The sequence below is a fragment of the Theropithecus gelada genome, chromosome 8, assembly GCF_003255815.1.
Source record: "Theropithecus gelada isolate Dixy chromosome 8, Tgel_1.0, whole genome shotgun sequence".
Taxonomy (NCBI): Eukaryota; Metazoa; Chordata; class Mammalia; order Primates; family Cercopithecidae; genus Theropithecus; species Theropithecus gelada.
In genome coordinates, this window is record NC_037676.1 from 93,427,659 (window position 1) to 93,444,009 (window position 16,351).

The 16,351-nt window shown below is 39.7% G+C and overlaps 1 protein-coding gene across 2 annotated transcripts in view; it reads right to left on the minus strand.

Moving 5' to 3' along the window:
• The window catches only part of PIP4P2 (phosphatidylinositol-4,5-bisphosphate 4-phosphatase 2), a 47,891-nt gene extending 36,292 nt beyond the window's left edge, over positions 1-11,599 (minus strand). Inside the window, exon 1 of one of the 2 annotated variants that reach the window (XM_025395236.1) lies at positions 11,189-11,599. In XM_025395236.1, coding sequence (XP_025251021.1) covers positions 11,189-11,294 — 106 coding nt within the window. In that variant the 5' untranslated portion in view covers positions 11,295-11,599. The remainder of the gene's footprint in view (positions 1-11,188) is intronic. The other variant, XM_025395235.1, reaches the window with a different exon arrangement.
• Between the last annotated feature and the right edge of the window lie 4,752 nt (positions 11,600-16,351).

Here is a 16,351-nt window from a genome sequence, read left to right on the forward strand (position 1 = left end):
CCATCCTGGCTAACACGGTGAAACCCAGTCTCTACTAAAAATACAAAAAATTAGCTGGGCATGGTGGCAGGCGCCTGTAGTCCCAGCTACTTGGGAGGCTGAGGCAGGAGAATGGCGTGAACCCGGGAGGTGGAGCTTGCAGTGAGCCGAGATCGCGCCACTGCACTCCTGCCTGGGCAACAGAGCAAGACTCTGTCTCAAACACACACACACACACACACAACAGATAGTGCAAATGTAAGGTATTGTTTTGGGAACATACATATTCCAGCAACAGAAATTAGAAAAGACTGCATGAAAGAAAGGAGCCTCAGCAAATGTGTAGAATTTGAATGTTATAATTTTAAGAATTCCTTTCCTACTCATCTACCTATAGGAAGTAAAAAGTAGATCTCATTCACACCATTGCACTCCAGCCTGGGTGACAGAGTAAGACTCAGTCTCAAAAAAAAAAAAAAAAAAAAAAAAAAAGATCTCATTTGGAAAAGACTATAAATGGCTAATAAGTGTATGAAGCAATGAGTATGGTCTTGGGGAAAAGTGTATAGATAGTGATAGATCTTCCATCTCAAAACAGGATTCTTCCTATTAATATCTTGATAGGCTGGAGTAATCAAGCAGGATGAAAAAACCCATGCAACTGCAAGGACCTATACAGAGATGTGGGGACACAGTCTAAAAAAATGACTTTGTTAACATGTTTGAGGTACTAATCCAAGACAAACTTCACAAATACCAATAATATAATGTAGCCAAAGTTTACTGTATTTTATTACACATTAAACTTTTATTAGTAATATATTGGCATAGCTCAAAAATTAAAATCATTGTAAAAAGGCATATGCTCAGAATTGTTACTCCAACCCTTACGTCCATTTGCCAAGTCTTACTTCAGAGATTTCCACTTATGTTATTATTATGTATCCTTTTAGTATTCCTTGAGTGTAGCACAGGTAGTATACACATATACATATTCTCATTTCTTCCATCATTTTTACACAAGAGAATATGCCTTATAAACTATTCCTCATCTCATTTTTTTCATTTTACAGTGTATCTTTCCATAACTGTATATAGAGTTTTCGTTTCATTCTATGGTTATGACATAGCTTATTATGGTGGTTTTACAAAATAGCCATAACTTCTTTGGCACTCCTCCCATTGAGAGGTGAAGTCTTTGTACCTTGAATCTGGGTGATTTGTAACTGCTTTGACCAATAGAGCATGGCAGAAATGACATTATATTTGACTTCTGAAGCTGGGTCATAAAAGACCTTATGGTTTCCACTTAGGTCATCTTGTATTTAGGGATGTCTGACAGCTTTAATAATGACCTATGTCCTCATTAAGGGATGGCAGCAAATCCAAATATGACTTTTGCTGAACCTGGCAAGGTATTTTATATAGAGAACTAGAACATGACAACCAAATTCTATAAACTTGGAAAAAGCTTTGTTACAAAATTTTAAAATAACTTTATATTAGTTTGTAAAATCCACACAGCTAATATAAATCAGTGTTTATTTGGGATATGTCCAGTGGTCTAAAAGGTGTCTGAAAATCTCACTTTAAGTCTACTCACTATCATTTCTATATATTGTTTCTCCTCTGGATGGTTAGTCTTAGCACTTAATCTCTCAAACAATAAAATGTCATATCGTAACATGCCTTCTTCCAAATTCTCCCCCTGTAGAAATCACATGTTAAAAACGTCAAAAAACTCAGGGCTTTCTTGTACACTATTTTAAAATCCGTATTACAGATTGACTAAGCCTAAATATCTCAACAAAATATGAGAGGAAGAAAAATTTTACCGTTGCCTTTAGAAGTAAATGCTTAGAATAAAATGCGCTAATCAGTCATGCAGCACATGCGAATATATTCTACAGAGAAATAAAACAGTGCAAGCTAGTTGGGCTTCTAATTTTTAAAAGAGTCATGTAACATCCTTAATCTTCAATATACTACTATCTTTCCCATTTCTAGAAGCATACTGGAAGGAATAGCTATTTAGGTGAAAGAGGGACATTGGAACTAAAAGAGGTAAGAAAGGATAACAAGCATCTACATTTTAAATTTATAGATATATTTTCCTAAATGTGTCCAGCTTCCTAAGAACAACTGTGTCATAAAATATAAAAGCCAAAGGAAACATAATGGACCACTCCTTTGATAAATGTGGGAAACTGAGGCCCTGAGATGTAAAGTAATGATTCCAAGGCCAAACAGGTAGTAACTGGCTGAGATAAGAAGCCTCAGGTCTCCCAAGCCAAACACTATAGTGACGGACCTTCTCTGGACTCTAAAGGGAGTTACACATACTTGCACAATGCACCTGAAGTCCAGGAAAAGGACCCACGCTTTTTGCTTTTCTCACATTTGGTTGTTGTGGTTCTTATAGAAGAAAAGAAACTCACTTTACAACAGCAACCAGAAAAGAAAAGATCTAGAAAAGTTCAAAAGCAACATAAACTCCTTTGCACACCCCCACTACCACCAAAATTTTTTCTAAAAAAGCAAAGAAACCCTCGTAAAAGAAGAGAAAACAGCAGGAAGAATGTATTCATTTTCAGGAGCTACTATGGAATGCCATTCCCAATTTAGTCAATTACCTCTTACTCATTATAAACATGAAGCACAGACCAGGCATGGCGGATCATGCCTGTAATCCAAGTACTTTGGGAGGCCAAGGTGGGTGGATCATTTTAAAATGGTCAGGAGCTCGAGACCAGCCTGGCCAACATGGTGAAACCCCACCTCTACTAAAAATACAAAAATTAGTCAGGCTTTGTGGCAGGTGCCTGTAGTCCCAGCTACTTGGGAAGCTGAAGTAGGAGAATCACTTGAACCTGGGAGGTAGGATTTGCAGTGAGCTGAGATCACACCACTGTACTCCAGCCTGGGCAACAGAGTGAGAGTCTGTTTCAAAAAAAAAAAAAAAAAAGAAAGAAAGAAAAAGAAAAAGAAAGAAACACAAAACACCTGAGCACAAAGGTGTATTCAGGGTTACCTGCTTTTCCCAAATGGAAGTATTACAGTTTCCATTTAGATCACTTCCCAGATAGCTGCTTATTGCCCTCAAAGATAGTTATGAACATCCATCCTGTTAACTTTCTTCTCCAATATCTATATCCATATAGCTAACATTTGTATGCATTTGGCAAACCTTCCAAAATTTTAACAGAATGCTCTACCCTACAAGTTTTACATTCTTGAAGAGTCTGCATAGTGCTTGGAAACAAACAGGAAATTGAGAGCATCATCTCCCACTCCAGGAAAATGCTACTGTACATTTAATAAATAATTGTTGAATGAAATTTGCTCTCCAACCCCAAGTTTTCTCAGACTCCAAATCTGTACAACAAACTGCCTAATTCACATTTCTAATTGAATAACTACAGGTATTTCAAACTCCACATGTCTGAAACAGAATAGTGATTTCCACTGTCCTTCTCCCACCTCCCACACACATGGCCAATTCTTCCTCCTGTTTGCCTATCTCAGGTATAACCTTGTACCTACTTACTACGGTCATTTTTGGAGATTTGTGATTCCTTTCTTTCCACTGACTCAACCCATTAGCAAGTCCTGTTTAAAATACATCCTGACACCAACACACCTCAGTGCTTCCATCACCTGTACCCTGGTTTAGATCACCACCATCTCTTGCCTCTTCTGCTCTAACAGCATCCTGATTAGTGTCATGTCTCATTAGTCTGTTCTCCTCCACATGCCAACCAAGGGTGATTTTTTTAAAAAGTAAAGTGTTTTCATGTCTCTCCTTTGCTCCAACCTCTCCACGGCTTCTCATTATCCTCAGGACATAATCCCTTCTCCAGCAGGTGGAAGAGAAATCTCTCCTGGGTTTCCCTCATCTACACCTCTCACCTCCTCTACCTCCTCTGCCCTCCGCTAAGTGACCATGCTCTAACCCACTGTCCCTTGTTTTTGTTTATTTATTTATTTATTTTTGAGACAGAGTCTCACTCTGTTGCGCATGCTGGAGTACAATGGCACAATCGCAGCTCACTGCAGCCTCAAACTCCTGGGCTCAAGAGATCCTCCAGCAGCAGACTCATGAGTAGCTGGAACTACAGGCATGAGCCGCAGCGCCCGGCCTCCTCCTTGTTTTTAAAATAGCAAGTGTTATACTTGCTGTTCCCGTTGCATGAAGCACTCTTTCGGTAAATCTTCCAAAGGCTGATCCAACTCATGTTTCAGGTCTCTGGGTGCTATCTCTGAGTTGTCTTTCCGGGACACCCATCTCAAACATTTGCCATCCAAACAGTTACTTTCCACCCTCATAGGTTGCTTTATTTTCTTCACCCTTTGAAATGATAATGCTTACTGTATGTATCTCACAGGAATGTAAGCTCCTCAGCATCTGGAATACTATCATAGGCATTCAAATATTTGAAAGGATGACTGAATGAATGAAACATTTCTTGATTAATATTTTAAAGATGTTCAGTATAGGCAGAAGGAAATGTGGATATTATAAAACAGAATAAAAGAATCCTGGAGCCTGATGCCTACAGAATAATGAAAAAAAAAAAAAAAAAAAACAACGACTATAACAGCAAATGAGCTCACTACCATACTGGAAAGCTAGAAGCAGATCTATTTCACCAATGTGTGGGCTCTATTTTTCCTTGATGAGGATGTGGTCTCAGTGAAGCAAATTTTGATTTAAGAACCATTTTGAAAAAAAATTCCCTTAAATGGAGCATTAGCAATAGCATAGCACAAAGGCTTCTCATAATTCGGCAAGGCCCTGCTTGCTCAGTATCACAGCAGGTGAACACTCTACTGGGGTTTGGGGGAGCATCAGGAAGCTGCTCTCAAATATCCTGCATCCAGCCTGGCGCGGTGGCTCTAGCCTGTAATCCCAGCACTTTGGGAGGCCGAGACGGGCGGATCACGAGGTTAGGAGATCGAGACCATCCTGGCTAACGCGGTGAAACCCCGTCTCTACTAAAAAATAATAAAAAAAAAACACTAGCTGGGCGAGGTGGCGGGCGCCTGTAGTCCCAGCTACTTAGGAGGCTGAGGCAGGAGAATGGCGTAAACCCGGGAGGCGGAGCTTGCAGTGAGCTGAGATCCGGCCACTGCACTCCAGCCTGGGCGACAAAGTGAGACTCCCTCTCAAAAAAAAAAAAAACAAAAAACAAAAAAACAAATATCCTGCATCCTTTTCTCCTCATTGTGACAACCTGGCTTCTAGTGGGTTTCCGAATCCTTGGCAAGTAAAGTGAGAATTTAATCTAGCCTTACAATGAGTTGTACATGTGGTAAGGGTCCCTGGATCTGTGTCATCTCTTCCTGCCAATCCACAGACAACCTTATGCTCCCTGCAAGTATGCAGGGAGACTCAGAAATTTAAAAGACTGCCAAAATATATTCAATCTCTCTAATTCAGTAAAAGTCTAGCCTAGTGTAGAACATAGTTAAAAATGAACTAAGACTTTATCTAATTTTAAACTAAGACACTATCTCTAACCTTAGATTTCTCCAGGTATAGGACATAAGAGAGTCACTCAAAATACACCTATTTACTGTAGGATTTCTAAGAAAGCATAAGAGTACATATTAAATAATATGTCTCAAAACTAGGAGTCAATTTATTTTATTTTTCTACTCACTGAAAACATTTCCTCAAGCAATTTCAAGTTTACATGTTTTTTTAAAAGGTGAAAAGGATAGGACAATGTCTTCTAAAACACAATTATGACAATTATGCTTCCTAGAAAACCTAAATGAGTTTCAGAGTAAAGGAATATTAACCTTTTCATTTATGTTAAGCAGCTTTGAGGTCAGTTTGCAATTAAAATAAAGGTATATTGGAATATTACATTAGATGGAAATAGATAATTCTTCAATTCTTTAAAAAGAGCTTGAATATAAACAAATACAAATAACTGTCACTAAAGTCCCTAATGATCTCCATGACACTAACTTCAAAAGACATTTTTGGTCCTTATCATCTTTGCTCTTTCTTAAACTTTTGCATGATGACTCCTTTCTTGAAGTATTTTCTTGCTCTTGACTCTGTGATATTATCATCTCCTGGTGTTTTTGACCCTCCTTGCTGGCAGCTACATTCACCTTCCTCTCCCAAGTCATTAAACATCGGGGTTTTTCAAAACTTTGTCCAGGTTCTCTCCTTTTCTTAGATCACTCTTTCTCCCTAGGTTATCTCATATGGAGCTTCTCAAACTTTTTCACACTGTGGTACACAGAGAAAATGACAATATGTGTATGACATCTTAGAACTGGAGGTCTCTGGGCCTGGTGTTGTGGCTCATGTCTGTAATCCTGACACTTTGGGAGGCCAAGGCAGGCAAATTGTTTGAGCCCAGGAGTTTGACACCAGCCTGGGCAACTTAGTGAAACTTCATCTCTATAAAAAAATACAAAAAAATTAGAAGAGTGTGGTGGCTACTCAGGAGACGGAGGTGGGAGGATTATTTGGATCCAAGAGGTCAACACTGCAGTGAGCTATGATTATACCACTGCACTCCAGCCTGAGCAACAGAGTGAGTACCTGTCTCAAAAAAAATAAAATAAAATAAAATAACTAGAGGCCTCTGGCCTGAAGGCTTTAATTACTACCTTAGCACATGTATGTTCCATCACAGCACATCCTATGGCACACCAGTAGCGCCCTGGGAAGTTCTGAATCAACATCCATGTATTTAGCTATCACCAATATGCAACTAACACACAATTTTATATATTAAGCCCATGCCCCGTTTCTTAGTCCTAAGAAACGAGGACTAAGAAGAGATGTGACAATTGGATCTACACTACAGGTCCCATTTGGCCACATGTAGCAGCCAGGACCTGTAGTGTAGATCCAGTTGTCACACCTCATCTTGGATATTTGAAAGCATCTGAAATACATCATATCTAAAACTAAGTTCACTATCTGTGTTCCCCAAAACTCGGTCCTCTTTTAGTGTTCTCCATCTTCTAGTGTTCCGGTAATCACACCATGAAGTTGTATAGCCAGAATTCTAGGAGATATCCTTGCCACTTCTCCCTCACTTCCATGTGCAATGCATCATCAAGCCCTGTTCAATCTACCTCCTTAACATCATCCCTCATTTCTCCATCTCTACCACCACCTGAGTCCAAGCTACTGAAATAGTTCAGTTAAATGGCCCGAATTATCACAATAACAAAGGAAGTCATCTATCCTTGTCTAATCTAGCCAATCCTCTAATTCATTCTCTAATCTATAGAGTGATTTAAACACTAATAATAAAGATTTAATCCAGTCATCCCTTTGCTTATGGCAATATTCCTTAACATGACCAACAATATCCTGGATGGGCTGATTCATATTCATTATTCTGGTCATCTGTTGTTGCAGAACAAGTTGCCCATATGTGGTTGTAGTAAGAATTTGGCTAAGGCTGGAGTCATGTGAAGGCTCAATTGAGCTTGGCATCCAATATGGCATCTCCCTTCACATGTCTGAGGGCTGGTCAGGCATTTTTCTCTACGAGACTAGTTTCAGGTTCCATAAAGCCTGGCAGTCTTAGGGTATTCTACTTCTTACATGACAAGTTACTTTCCCCAGAGTGTACTTTACAAAAGCCCAAGACAAAAGCTGTAAAACCCTCCAAAGTCATTCAGCATATCTTCTACCTTATTCTAGAGGTCAAAATCAAGTCATAGCATCAGCCCAGATTCAAGGAGAGGAAACTGAATATCAGAAGACATAGTTCTTTGAAGGGGAAAGAGAGTCTTGGGAGAATATCCACCATACCTGCCTCTCCAATCCCATTTTGCAGCGCATTTCCTATTGCTGTTTCCATTTTAGCCACGTTGTCCTTCCTTAAGTGCCTTGTATTTGTCATACTCCACCCTGCTGATGGCTTTGCCAATACTGCTTTCTTTGCCTAAAAAGGTCTTCCAGTCCACCTTTTGCCAAGTTAACTCTTGCTCAACTTTCAGATCTCATTCAAGCATCAAGAAAGGCTTCCCCAACTCCCTCAACAAAATTAAATCTTAATTTGTACTCTCAAGGTATAGCATATATTTCCAGCACTGTCTTCATCCCCATTGCATGTTGCATTTGTTTGTATGATTACATAATTTATTTCTTAATACCCTCACTACACTGGAAGAGGAGCCATGTCTATTTTTGCTCTCCTACCACAGATTTGGCTGGCACTCAAATATTTATTTGCTGAATAATTTAAAAAAAAACTAAGTAAATCAAACTGTCTGCCTCTGTATAACAAATTATTATTTTCCCTTTATGAATTATAGTGAAGTATATAATCCCATTCCCATATTCAATACATAATGAGACAACCCCAGATATAAACAATATTCACAGAGAAAATCTTATAAATTCAAAGCTCATATTCTTTTGTTATATCCTAACTACGAAATTAGCAGATGTATAAAGGAATCAATTAATACATCAAAACTGTGTAAGTTTTGTGGTATTTCTTCCAATCTCCTTTCAAATGAGCCTAAAACTCTCTTTAATTTTAATTTCTACACCTAAATGAAAACTGGCAAGTATATTAAATGAAGCACTGTAAGCAGGAGAGAAGCGATTTCCTATGCACAAATCCAATACTGACAGTAGAGAACACTAGACACACTCCACTTAGAAACCCACATGGATTGTTACACAGACCACACATGATTTTTCTTGTGCTAAAACCAAACACACAATACTAACTGCTCCCTGTTACATTATTAATAATCTGTCTAGAAATAAACACTCCACCAACTTTCAACCTGAAATGGACTATTTCATCTTGGAGGTGGGAACTAACATCTCTGTACTTTAGAAGGTAACAGAAAGAGAAAAGGGTTGGATTGGAGAAAATATTCACTAGCTACAGCTTTTAACTTCCTTTTTCTCTTTTAAATAAAAGTCTGAATAACTATAAAAGGGATCATGAACTAAAATTCATTATCAGAAAGTGCATTCTATTTCTGATCGAATTCCAACTGTCAACCCTAATGGTTTTCAACTACCAAAAACATTTGATCTAGTGATAGAACTTTTTTTACAATCTGAAATAATTCAGCCGTGTGTTTATTTATTCTTTCTCCCTAATACAATATAGGCTTCATGAGGGTATGGGATTGATTACGTTTGTTTCCCTAGAGCAGTGTATGGCCCATTGTGCTTCCCAATAAATTAATAAATGAATGAATAGTGGTGGTCTTCCAGAATTAGATCTTGTGTGTTACTCATAATATTTATTACAATGTTTGTTATTTATGAAGAAAAATATTTTGTCAAAAATGCAAATAAAATGCTTTTACCTCTCATTTATGCTTCTTCCTTAGTAGGTGCTATGTCATATGAAATTAAGAGTTTCTCTAATCATCTAACCTGTCTCATTCACCAGTTAAGAAAAAATGTATTCTACCATAGGGCAGAAGAAGCTTTTTGCTAAATCATTGCGTCTCTCTGGTTGTTAAAAGTTTTCTAGAATGACACTACTTTTTCTCAGTGGCTCAACTGGAACTTATACTTGTGTAGTTTGAGGAATCTTACTAGGTTAAACAAATATATGGCAAATAATAAAGATGTCTACAAGCAGGTCCCTGAGTGTAACCATTTTTAAAAAAATAATTTATCCACTAATTGAGGTTATAGGAAAATTACTTAAATTGAAACTCTGTCTTCTAATAAACTGTCAAACATTTGCCATAAAAGGCTGACTTGATGAAGTTGAAACATTCATTAGTGAGTGTTTAAGTGTATTCTACATAATACAATTTATATAACAGTAAAATATTCATATCAAACTGGCCCATTAGAGGAAATTCTCTTGCCTGGTGTCCTCTGATACAAGTTTAATGCTGACCAACAAACATGACCTGTAGGTTTTCTGTGGGCAAGTCTCTGTACCTTATTTCTCAAGCCATAGCTCACACTGAATTATTTACAGCTAAACATCTTTTTCCTTTGTTTTCCTTCTTTATAAGTATGGACTAAGATCTAGATAGTTGATTTTGAAGTTATAAAATGTTAAATAGAAATTTTAAATACTAAGCAAGTTCAATCTGCTCTACATCAGCTCTAATTCCAGAATTCAACTTAAAAAGTTGTGTTACAAGAAACATTACCTACTTACATTTTCAAAATCATTAACTTTTGCTTCCTTGGATTATTAAACTTCGCTCATATTCAGCCAAAAAAAGAGGGAGATGCACTTAAGGCACATTTGCAAGTGCCATTTTGACCAATCTTTTCACTAACCTAAGTGGTTTGTTTTTAAGTCTTGCCTTCCATTTTCTTGTTAACACCTGACTCCACCTTATTTCTTTACTATAGTAATCAATTAAAAGGCTTAGAACAACGTTTGATTTTTAAATAAATCGAATAGTATGGTAAATAGATTCCATATTTCTCCAGATCCCATGGCCATTTAGTCTTTTTTTTTTATTCTTCTTGAGGGAAAAAATAGAAATATATGTAATATTAATTTGGGTTACTTTTTACAAGTTAATTTCAATCTCACCGGATATGTATTAAAAATATCCTATCTTCCCATCTATCAGAAGTTAAGGTCCTTCCTTCTCATTCACAATTAAATCTAACACATCCTCCTTAAAAGTAGGAGTAAAAAGGAAGGGCAGGAATTTCAGACATATTAGGAATACTGATTAACTGTACTCGTTTTGGGTATGGCAATTCACTGAGTGAACAGAGCACTGTTGGGTGAATGGTAGCAGAAGCATATTGTTCAAGTTAAAGCCCTTTCAAGGACAGATGCCAAGGTGAGCAATACTCCTGGTTTCTCAGCAACGGAAAAGGATTTGTGAATGATTGTGAAAGATTTGCACCACCTCCTAGCTGCGCTTAGGGGCTGCTCTGAAAACAGCTAAGCACAGCTTGGGAGATTCATGTCACATCCTGTAGCCCCGTGTAAGAAGTGGTGAAATACAAACACACACACCACTACCACCACCACCACCACCACCACCACCACCACCACCACCACCAGCACCACCACCAGCACCACCACCACCAGAAAAGCCCTGCGGAGAAGCTATCAGGCAGGCGGGCTCGCCTGGGAAGGCACAGTCAGCATCCTTGCTCAGCCCAAGCGAGAGGCTCACCTCCACCTCCAAGCTAGAGCTCCCAGGTCTTTACCCTTCTGGGCGTTTCCTTGCAAAGTAGAGGGACCTATGCTGGCCTTACCTCTGGGGCTGCTTTCTTGCAAGTACGGTGGGGCGGTGGGAGTGACATTTCCGGAGTGGGATGCTGACAGCAGAGGCGAGCGTTCGTCCACCCCATCAGCAGCCATGACTGCGGCAGCGGAGGGGCCTGGGGAGGCCGGGGTTGCAGCCTCGGCAGAGTGGTGGCTAGTGCTGCTGCCTCTGCTGCCGCCGCTGCTGCTGCTGTTACTGCTGCTACCGTCTCCGGGAGGGCCCAGGATGTGTCACAAGGCAGGAGGCAGGGGGAGGGGAGGGTGCAGGACCGAGAGGCGGGGGAAGGGAAGCGCGCTGGCAGGCATGGCTGGGGGAGGGGAGGGGAGGGAGAAAGAAAGAGCCCGCAGAGTGGGAGGAGCGGGAGTGGAGGAGCTGGAGCCCAGCCAGCCAGAGAAAAGGGGAACAAATTAGGACCAACTGGGAAACGCGAGGCAGGGAAGATGCCATGTAACTGAAAGGGGGTCGAGAGTAAATGGGATGGAGGGGGACAAGTCCTTTTCTCTAGGAAAGACGGATAAAAAGCAGCCTGAAAGGGGCTAGGAAAGAGGAAAGGCCTGTGACTTGATTACAAGAAAACTGGAGCAAAAGCAGATTATCAAGTTTATCTCCCCTAGGGAGGAGGAGGGACTGACTCTTTGCTGTCGAACTTTGCAGCAGTTACATAAAGAAAGCTTCTTCCTGGGGTTATCAATTTCTTCTATAGGGGTGTGTAGGAAATCAGTTTTCAACATCTGTTATCTAAAAGAAAGTAGATCTTTGCGGAAGTGTCACCATTGCCTACTTTTCCTGATTGATTTTTTTTAATAACAGGAATGTTGGCCTGACCGGTTTGGAACTCTGGTAACCGTACCTTTTTGGAACTATGCAGTGTGTTGCCTTTTACAAGTTTCATTTTACAAAATAGGTTGTCATCTTAGTTTTGGTTTTGTAGCTTATTGTCCCTGACACATATAAAATAAGTAGGTCTATGAATAACGTCAAACAACGAAAAACAAATTTCTTGAGATAAAAGTTTTAAGATAATTGTTTACTTGTAAAACAGAGTTAAAGCAAACAAAAAACCCTAAGCACTGACAAAGATTCTTTGCTTGGTCAAACAAGTAAGGTTTCTGAATCTTCTGCTAGGCCCATCTGCACTTCCTTATAAAATCCAGTTTTAGCAAAGAACCCTACTAACTTAATTTAGCAAAAAGCCCCATTCTCAATATTGATATTTGATTAGGTTCCTCATCCTCCAGCATCCCCCATGTGAGGCCTGAACTCCTGTCTTCAGCAAGAATCCTTTTCGCTTAGTTTAGTCAGAATCCCCCTTATCCTTGATGTTTCCTTGGTAATTTTCCATCTACTGCCCCTGTCCCACATGCTCCTTGGCTATAAATTCACACTTGTCCACGCTGTATTCAGAACTGAGCCTAATCTCTTCTTCAACATGGCAAGACCCTGCTGCCATGGTCCCTATACCTATCAGTATAGCCCTAAATACATTCTTCCTTACCATGCTTTGACAAGAATCACTGAATAACTTTTTTCTTTAAAAACACAGTTCTTGCAATGTTTTATATGTTTTTCTTTCCTTTTTTCTTTGGTGGTTTGTCATATTATCCTAGTTTACATGAACATGAAAACAAATTAAAGTTTTGAGGCTGGGTGTGGTGGCTCACGCCTGTAATCCCAGCACTTTGGGAGGCCAAGGCGGGCGGATCACCTGAGGTCAGGAGTTCGAGATCAGCCTAACCAACATGGAGAAACCCCATCTCTACTAAAAACACAAAATTAGCCAGGCTGGTGGCGCATGCCTTTAATCTCAGCTACTCGGGAGGCTGAGGCATGAGAATCGCTTGAATCCGGGAGGCGGAGGTAGCGGTGAGCTGAGATCGTGCCGTTGCACTCCGGCCTGGGCAACAAGAGCAAAACTCCATCTCAAAAAAAAAAAAAAAAAAAAAAAATTAAAGTTTTGAACATGTCCGAATAAAAATGCAATAGAAAAATAGTAATGATCTAGGATGATAATTTTCCTGCAATAATTTTTTGAGTCACTCAAAAGAAACATTTATTACTCATTTACTAAGTCTAAAAGATAACTAGGGCCGGGCGCGGTGGCTCAAGCTTGTAATCCCAGCACTTTGGGAGGCCGAGACAGGCAGATCACGAGGTCAGGAGATTGAGACCATCCTGGCTAACCCAGTGAAACCCCGTCTCTACTAAAAACACACACAAAAAATTAGCCGGGCGTGGTGGCGGGCGCCTGTGGTCCCAGTTACACGGGAGGCTGAGGCAGGAGAATGCCGTGAACCGAGGAGGCGGAACTTGCAGTGAGCTGAGATCCGGCCACTGCACTCCAGCCTGGGCGACAGAGCGAGACTCCGTCTCAAAAAAAAAAAAAAAAAAAAAAGATAACTAGGACATGATCTCAGTCCTCAGGATGCCTGAGAGAGTCAAAAACAAGTGGAAAATGAGGCTAGCTATAGATTTCAGTGAGCATGAGGAAAAGCAGAAGTTAGACATACGAAACTATGTTTCAAATTACATTAGAAAGGAACCTCACTTTGCTTTCTGAAGATTCTTTCTTTCTTCCAGAAAAATCCACTTAGGCACCAGCTGGAAATCCTAAGGGGAAATCAAATAATGATGTTTTCACTCGCGCAGCATCTTTTGTGGGTCAGTAGCATCAGGACACAATACAATATAAGGATCCCCATATGATATAAGGGCATTTCTAGGTCTCCTGGAACCTGGGAAGTACAGAATCAAGATGTAGCACTTCTTGCAAAAGTGCCTGTAATTTACAAAAATGAACAGCAGTGTTTTTAAAGCTGCAGCCTGGAGACTATTGAGTTAAAGAAAATTATAAGAAAAATCAACAAAATCTTATTACTATAGTATTCTATCATGTTACCTGTCACACTCCATTGTGACAACTCCAGCCCCAACCAACTTTCTAAGGTCAGAAACCTATCTATCTTATTTATAACTAGATCTCTGGTATCTAGCACAATGCTTGGCACATTAGTAAACACTTGATATTTGTCAAATAAACAATTGAGTGAATGAACAAATATGCACAGTCCCAGAATCTTACTAAAACAAAACGTTTGGCACAAAAAGATTAAGAACATTTCTTGGCTTTTTGATGAAGATGACAGTTTTACCATCTGACTATCAATTTTTTTTTAATTCCATCATACCTCTACAACTGTCTTCTCTTTTGCCCATGTAGTGATCGGTATAAAGGTTTTGTTTTGTTTTGTTTTGTTTTGTTTCTTTACTTCATTATGTGGTTTCTCTACTTCAGAACTCATTTGAGGCTCATGGCAGTTACTCTTCTTACACTACAAAAGGTAGTAGATATACTGAGATTATATTTGCAGCAATCTCAACTTCCACAAAAAGCAAAAAGCTTTTATGAAATGAGTGCCACTTCATTCTAGTTTAAAGATGATACTATGGTTTATGGTTTCTCAATAGTTGTTAAATAATACTCATCAATCCAACGTATTTTTGTGATTATGATTATGACATTTTGCCATCTCTATTCATGAGATGAGCTAATGTGTCTATTGGAATAAAAATACTATATAAACAGATAATATGTGAGATATAATATACTTAAGCTGCTGTTTCAGTTATCTACTACTAACAAACCGTACCAATACTCAGTGGCTTAAAACAACATGAGTTGTTATTTTCTATGATTCTCTAGTTGATTGAGTGGCAATTCTGTCAGACTTGCCTTAACTTTCAGGCAGCAGCATTCAGCTGGCAGGTTTGCTGGGGGCTAGGCTCAGCTGGGACATTTGGGCTCACGGGGCAATTCTCTTCATTTAGTCTTTATTCCAGACTTCTTCATATACCTTGGAGTCTCAGAACACTATTCTAAGAGGATGATGGTGGAAGGTACGGGACCCCTAAGATCTAGGCTCTGGTTCTCAAACATTGCTTCTTATCACATTCTCCCACCATCAATAGCTTTCTCAACCTGCCTCCTGCTTGGAAAAAAACGAGCACCCAGAGGCCCCTTCATGATCAAAGGAAGTCACAAGGCTGGTGGAGGAACAGATTCCATCACTTCAAGTGAAGAGTAGCAACGTCACATTGCAAAGGGGTGTGGAACACAGCAAGATGATCCATTGGATGCTATTGTATAACAATCTACCACAGTCTGCCCACTGGTCACTTTGGTTCACGTCCCCCTCACAGGCAAACTACACTTATCCACTCCCAACACCCCAAAGTCTAATTTAATCACTGAAGTCAACTTTATGTATCTTTCACCTAAATCCAATCCAGGTGCAGTCAAAATGCCTGGGAGATGATTCCACAAGTCCAGCTCCTTGGGTACAGCATCTGTTGATCCAGAGACCTGTGAACTAAAAGGACAAAGCATGTGCCTTTCTTCTCTCCCAGCCATCTCAACCTCCAACATTTAACAGTGGAATAAGAACAGGGTAACAACTGACAGAGGAAGGGAGAGGGGGCATTCTGAATAGAAGGTACATAGAATACATGGGACCACAGAATTCTGAAATCCACTTGGGCACATGTCACCAGCTCTTTTGACCCCAGAGACATGGAATGCTTCCTTATTAGGGCAAAGTCTGCTTCTGTTGCTATTCCTTTTCTTCATCTGTTCCTATCCTTGGCTCTTGGCCCTTCCCACTGAGTCTGGTCTTTTTCATAAGAAATGGCTTCTGTTTGCAGCTCCATAGCTTTCTCAGCTTGCCTCCCCACAAAGAAAGTTGAGAACCCAGAGGCCTCTTTTCATTTTGAACTGCCTCTGTCCCTTTTAATCCAAATCGGCACAACTTCTTTAGAAATGTGTGGGCTTTTCCAATGAATCTGAATGGGGTTTACATCATGCCCGCAAAGCCACAAACATAATATTTTTTTTGAGACAGGTATTTCTCTCTATGTTTGGGTCACACTTGAGGCCCTTCAGATTCTTAGAAGCTCCATTTTCTATTTAAGGAAGTCTCCAAGTCACTGCTTGAGTCTTTCAGAGGTCTTCAGGGAGGGTTTTACAGCCATATCCCTGATTTGAACTTTATTCTGAGGCCATTTCTTACATCGAGAATCTTTTGCTGGGTGAAAGACTGTTTTGAGCCCCCTATATTTCCTCTAAATTCAATTGCAAACAGGAAGTTCCTGCTTTAGT